This window comes from Chanos chanos, chromosome 3 (genome assembly GCF_902362185.1).
Source record: "Chanos chanos chromosome 3, fChaCha1.1, whole genome shotgun sequence".
Classification (NCBI taxonomy): domain Eukaryota; kingdom Metazoa; phylum Chordata; class Actinopteri; order Gonorynchiformes; family Chanidae; genus Chanos; species Chanos chanos.
This window is the reverse complement of record NC_044497.1, coordinates 21183477-21189476: the sequence shown is the minus strand read 5'-3', so window position 1 is coordinate 21189476 and position 6000 is coordinate 21183477. Positions and strand designations below refer to the sequence as shown.

Here is a 6000-nt window from a genome sequence, read left to right as displayed (position 1 = left end):
TTGGAAGGACCTCGATCTAATATCTTAGCATTTCTCTTTCATTAACGATACTCGTCAACTAAACTAGTGTCCCATGACCTCCAGAAGTTTTGTAACTGTCATGAAAACGGCGAAAACTGCTGTTACCCGAACCCATGCAGTGGGTTTAAGTGTTACGTTTTATTAGTTAAAGAAATGCTTTTTTTATAGCTCACTGACATGGATGTATCTTCTCCAGTTTTTACGCTCTGTGAGTAACTTAACGAAATCATATTTTTATACAGGTTTTATACTGGTAGTCAAACACTGTCAAATATACAATGCCCGACGTTGAATTACTGAAATTTCCCTCTAGGGAAAGTGGAGCCAAGTTACAAGGTAAGTAAAATGTTTTACTGCTTTGGAAAATATTTCAGATTATTTATTAATTCATCGCTATGTTAAATCTCAGTGCAGGATAAGACTACACACCGCAGACAAATACCAGTAGAAAATTCCAGTAGAAAACCAGTAGGAAACCAATTGAAAACCAGTAGAAAACCAATTGAAAACCAGTAGAAACCCAATAGCAATTTCAACTGGTTTCTATTGGTTTTTATAGGGAAATTGAAACACATTCAACTGGTTTCACAACTGGTTTCTACTGGAATGCCCAGTAGGAAAACCAATAGAAATTTCTACTGGAATGTATTGGTCTGAACTGGTCTCAGATGGTCTGTATTGGTTTTAGCTGGAGACAACTGGGTTATTGAGTTCACGTGAACTCACGTGGTGTGTGAAATGTTACAGTTGGTATTTAAATGGATTAAACTAATTTCAATTGGTGGAACCTGGAATTATAGTGAATACATCACTGCATGTAATTTATGTTTTAACAGTTTACTTCCACCACGTCCACACAGGCTGAGAACACACTCACCTTTGTATACTGCAATCTATATATACACCTTGATAATAACAATTTAACAGAGAATACTGAAATACAGGCAACAAGTAAATGTATAAGGAATGCCTTTATTGTCATCGTAAATGTACAACGAGAGTCAGAGTCCCAAGCAACATAGAAGGAATTAAAATATAACTACAAAATGTAAACATAAAGAAAATATAGAAACATAAAAATACGAATATAAAATCATTTTTAAGTGGCAGTGCAGTGCCTCAGGAAATGTTTTGTTTGATTGATTTAATAGACAATACAGTACGTGGAGGATGGAAATTTCTAAACATTTAAACGGCAGTGTCAAATTCTAGGCTACTTAATAGGCCTAAACATGATTATAACCAGGCATACAACATTCGCTGGTAATGGTACAATACAGAATTTCACTTTTAAAATCACACTTTGTCGTTCTCAATGGCGGTGACCTCCCATCCAGCGCTGCCTTTGTCGTTCTTAATAGCGGTGACCTCCCTGATGGGCGACGCTGTTTCTGTCCTTATTTCGGGGAGCGGGCCTCTCGTTCTCCGCTGTCGTAGCGAGTTCTCGATCGGCTGCATTATAAAAAATCCGTAACTATGTATTTACTAAACGCATTAACAGCAGCAGGCATACTCAATATAAAGCCGTATCTACAAACATCTGTTATCTGGCCAGCCTAATGTTATGGTTAACTAAAAACGAACAGTCGCCAGCGTGTGCTACATTGAAATATACAGTCTCAACGGGGACACACAGGAACTGATTCGGTATCACCTGTCTTTAACTATAGTTATAACTATCAATATAACTCTACTAGCATACAAGCCCACGAAGTGAGTACTTGTTTTTGTCATATGTAAAAGCTAAAGTAAGTTAAGTAAGATATGTTAAACACTTAATGCAATGAGTAGCTTACCGGTAGCAAAACCTGGCCTTGATAATAGACTCCGTCGTCCAAACACCCAGTACTTGGTAGTTTCGTCGAAATTGTTTATACGAGAAAATGGAACAACAGCCCGATAATTATCTTCCAAGTACCTTCACAGCAAACATTTTTTTTACTGTGAAGTAAGGCTACACAGTAAAAGTTTCACTGTAGGTTGAAACTGTAAAGCTGCGTTTTACCCGAAGCGAAATTCGCTGGTTTTGATTGCTTGCCTTCGTGCGACGTTACAGCAAGGATTTTTGAATACACCAATCAGATTGCTCAAGAAGGGCTAGGGGCCATGCCCCCTTCTCAGGTATCTCTTCAGTCGAGACGGAGGACAAGCTGATCGTGTGATCAAAATGCTTGCTCTGATGTAATATAATTGTTTCAGTATGATCATGTCCAAATAAACAGTGTGTGCACTTCTTTGGTCAGTTATAGCCGGCAAAATAAAATTAATAAAAATTGACCAGCAGGAAGGCAGAGAACTTTCTTTAAGCAACATACAACATTAAAAATTAGTGTTTTTAAACTGAATATGAATTCATGTTCAATTTAACACTAATGGTTCAAACGATTTACAAATGACTGGACATTTAAAAAAAAACCCAATGTATTCTCTTTAGTGCACTTTGTACGTTGTTAATTGATGAATCAAACAATTCATTTCATTATATTTCATTAAATGTTTTACTGCTTTGGAAAATATTTCAGATTATTTATTAATTCATTGCTATGTTAAATCTCAGTGCAGGATAAGACTACACACAGCAGACAAATACAGTAATCAAATGAAAGACACAATGAGAACATGATTTAAAACTTAAGCTACTTAAACACTAAGGTACATTAAAGGATATATGAATGTATATGCATGAATTTATGCTAAAATCCAGAAGTTATTAGGTATCATATGCTTTTCATTCATTGATTCATTCATTTCTCAGACCAGGGGGATTCTAGTGTCGTCTACCCAAGCAGACGTCGCAGTTGTGCCTTAGTGAACACACCAGCACCATGTGTCAATAAAGCATTATGTCACATTCAAGAGCTGAAACGGAAACTTGACAGCTGGGGTCAGCAGGTAGACTGGTGCACATACTGCCTGTCAGTAACAAGCATGTTTGTATATTAAAGGGATATTCCAAATTTTCAAACTTGGACCTTTTTAATTATCTCCTGTGCAGTAGATCAGTCCAGGTACTTCTGACAGGTACAGCTGCATTTGTTAAAGATATTTTTGTCTGAATTTGACTTTTCAGTGTCCACAATCATCAGGCTTAATTAGACCTGTCATCAAGAAAACTTTAAAAGTTAAATTTATGAACTGTTGCACTTAAAACAGGCTAACAACACCATATTATTTTACTCTCCCATAAGAACAAAGTGATGTTGAAGAATGCTAATCTTTTTTGGTGGAAGATATTTATGCATTTTCACATTCGTTTTAAAACAGAGTAAAAAAGAGAAACTTCTTACCAAAATGAATCGATCTTTAACATGAAAGCAGTTGCTAAATGCAACAATGTTACATTGAAGTCTCGGAATAAAATACAATCTATAAAACTTGAGCCTTTGAACTGACTCCATTGTAATTGAATGGAGAGAACATGAACTAGATTCTGAGGAAAAGACTCTATAAAAGCAGCCGTGCCCTTCAGAACAGTCTGCTATTGTCTGTTGCTCCTAAAAGTATACGGAAAATTGTCTAATTTTGAAAATATGGTGAAGTACCCTTGCAGCTGTAATAGTACGAAGTAACTACTGATTAGGTATAAAATGCATATTTCACTTACATGTCTACAGTGTGTGTAATGGCTATTATTGCACTTTATGTGGTAATACAGTATAAAGCTACAGTGAATGTACTGTGTTCTACATGATGTTATAATATATGTGTGTATGGTAACTTTGTGTTAAACAGAGACGTTTAACTAAATCAGCCTGGAAAAATGAAAGATCCTTGTTTTTTCATAGGATAATATACACTGCCTGGCCAAAAATATCTAATATCTAATATCCAATATTTCTGATTACGGCGCGCATTCACCATGGCATTGTTTATGAAAACCTTTATGCAATGTCACAACATTTATTTCCGTCCAGAGTTGCATTAATTTTTGGATGAGATCTTGTTGATGATGGGAGAATCTAACCACTCCATAAAGTCTTCTCCAGCGCATCCCAGAGGCTTTCAATGGGGTTAAGGTCAGGACTCTGTGGTGGCCAATTCATATGTAAAAATGATTCCTCATGCTCCCTGAACCACTCTTTCACAGTTTGAGCATGATGAATCTTGGCATTGTCGTTGTGGAATATGCCTGTGCCATCAGGGAAGAAATCCATTAATGGGATAACCTGGTCATTCAGTACATTCAGGTACTCAGCTGACTTCATTTTATTGCCACATTATGTTGCTGAGCCTAGACCTGACTAATTGAAGCAACCCGCAATCATAACACTACTTCCAGAGGCTCCAAATCCAAACAGTGACTTTTTTTGGGCAGGCAGTGTATGTATATATATGAACGTAAAGGTAAAAGCTGAGTTATTGTTCATCTTTTTTAGGCAGCTGATACCCAAAATCGGTCCTTAGAGGACAAAACCCCCAGTAGCACTGTTTCTGGGTAGGTTTTACAACACAACATCCAAACCTGATAAGCTCTCAGATACCTTTAAAAGTTCTGCACCAAAAGGGATATATCTTGTTAGCATAATGTGTTTTGGATCATTATACTCGTGACATGCTTTCTTAAGGTGTTAGTAAGAGATGTCATCCACAATTGATTACTGTTGATTACTACCCATTTAGCTGTAAAATGCATCAAGTTCTCCCAGTTTTTCTCTATGGGACACCATGTCCACCAAATTTCGCTTTAACCCAGAATGCACTTGATTTTATCATTGGCTTGAGATTTGTCAGTTTGTCAACGCATGGGACAGACAATGGAGAGACATAAGAATTTTCTGGCCACAGTTCCATGATGTCATTAATCTGTAATTCACTGCTTATGATAACAGTGTCTTTACACGATCTCACACCATCTCAGTCATGTTTTTCTTAATGAACACAGTTGTATTTCCAGTTTTGGCTGTATCCACCCAAAGATTAGAGATTTTCTTGAAGCCAGATTGGAGGTGCTCAGTTAGTCAGCTGATTTGTGGAAATTTGACTCTATTGAAATGGCAGACATATCATTCTGTTGTGTATTGTACTGATTTCAGCCTAATGGAGGGAAGGCTAGGGAATGTTCAGGGCCCCTGTTGTGAGTCATGTTTTACTCTACTGTCTAAAGATGGGACGTATTTGGGAGAACCTTCATGTTACCCCTCCAAAGCATTGTATCGCAGTAATGATACTTGTGTTTGGCTGGCAAAGGCTTTGCTTGGTGCTGAAGTTGGCTGTCGTACCAAGAGCTCATTTTGCCCTCTGAAGGAAGCAGGTTAGACACTGTATTGATACCTGAATATCTGTCCTTCCTCTTTTTAAGGGTCACATCTGCAGACTCTACAAATGCTGCAGTATGCGCTCAATTACTTGTGGAATGCACAGGCCTTTCCACTGAAGGTAATTTACACTCTATATATTTATATTATGTTATTACAAGTATATATATATTTATATTTTGTTATTACAAGTAATTTTAGAACAATGTAATTTGAGGATTATTTCCCCTGAATGTAAGAAAAATGCCCCACACCCCAGGAGATTGCCCTCAGTTTACAGCCAGATGCATGTACTCTATGGATTCGTATCCATAAATCATAAATCAGAGATCAATCAATTAAAGTACTATGCTAAGTCACGAAGATTTGACAATAGTTCTTTCAGATGTCTGTTGTTCTCACACAGGAAGGAGTGCGTCAGCCTCTCTGTGGAGGGAAATGGCTCGTGTGCTTGTTGAAGTTTTATATCTCACTGAACGTCTGGAGACTGACCGGCGAGAGACCGAGGAAACACTTTGCGAAGAGAAAAAGAAAGCAAGAAAACTAAGGCAAAAAATAGATTCTCTATCCCTCTGGAAGCAACAGGTGTTTCCAGTAACGGTTCAGAATGGTATGTGTTTCTGTTTAGACACAGATATTCATAAATATTAATAAAATACTTCATTCTCACCGACAAGCTAGCAAGAACCTGGCACGTGTCAAGGTTTTATTTTGGCTGTTTGAC

General features: G+C 37.3%; 1 protein-coding gene across 1 annotated transcript in view; it reads left to right on the top strand.

Moving 5' to 3' along the window:
* The first annotated feature begins 299 nt into the window (after positions 1–299).
* ccdc178 (coiled-coil domain containing 178) overlaps positions 300–6000 on the top strand; it is a 33604-nt gene continuing 27903 nt past the window's right edge. Inside the window, exons 1-4 of the mRNA XM_030767649.1 lie at positions 300–357; positions 2777–2913; positions 3020–3029; positions 5683–5886. Coding sequence (XP_030623509.1) covers positions 300–357; positions 2777–2913; positions 3020–3029; positions 5683–5886 — 409 coding nt within the window. The remainder of the gene's footprint in view (positions 358–2776; positions 2914–3019; positions 3030–5682; positions 5887–6000) is intronic.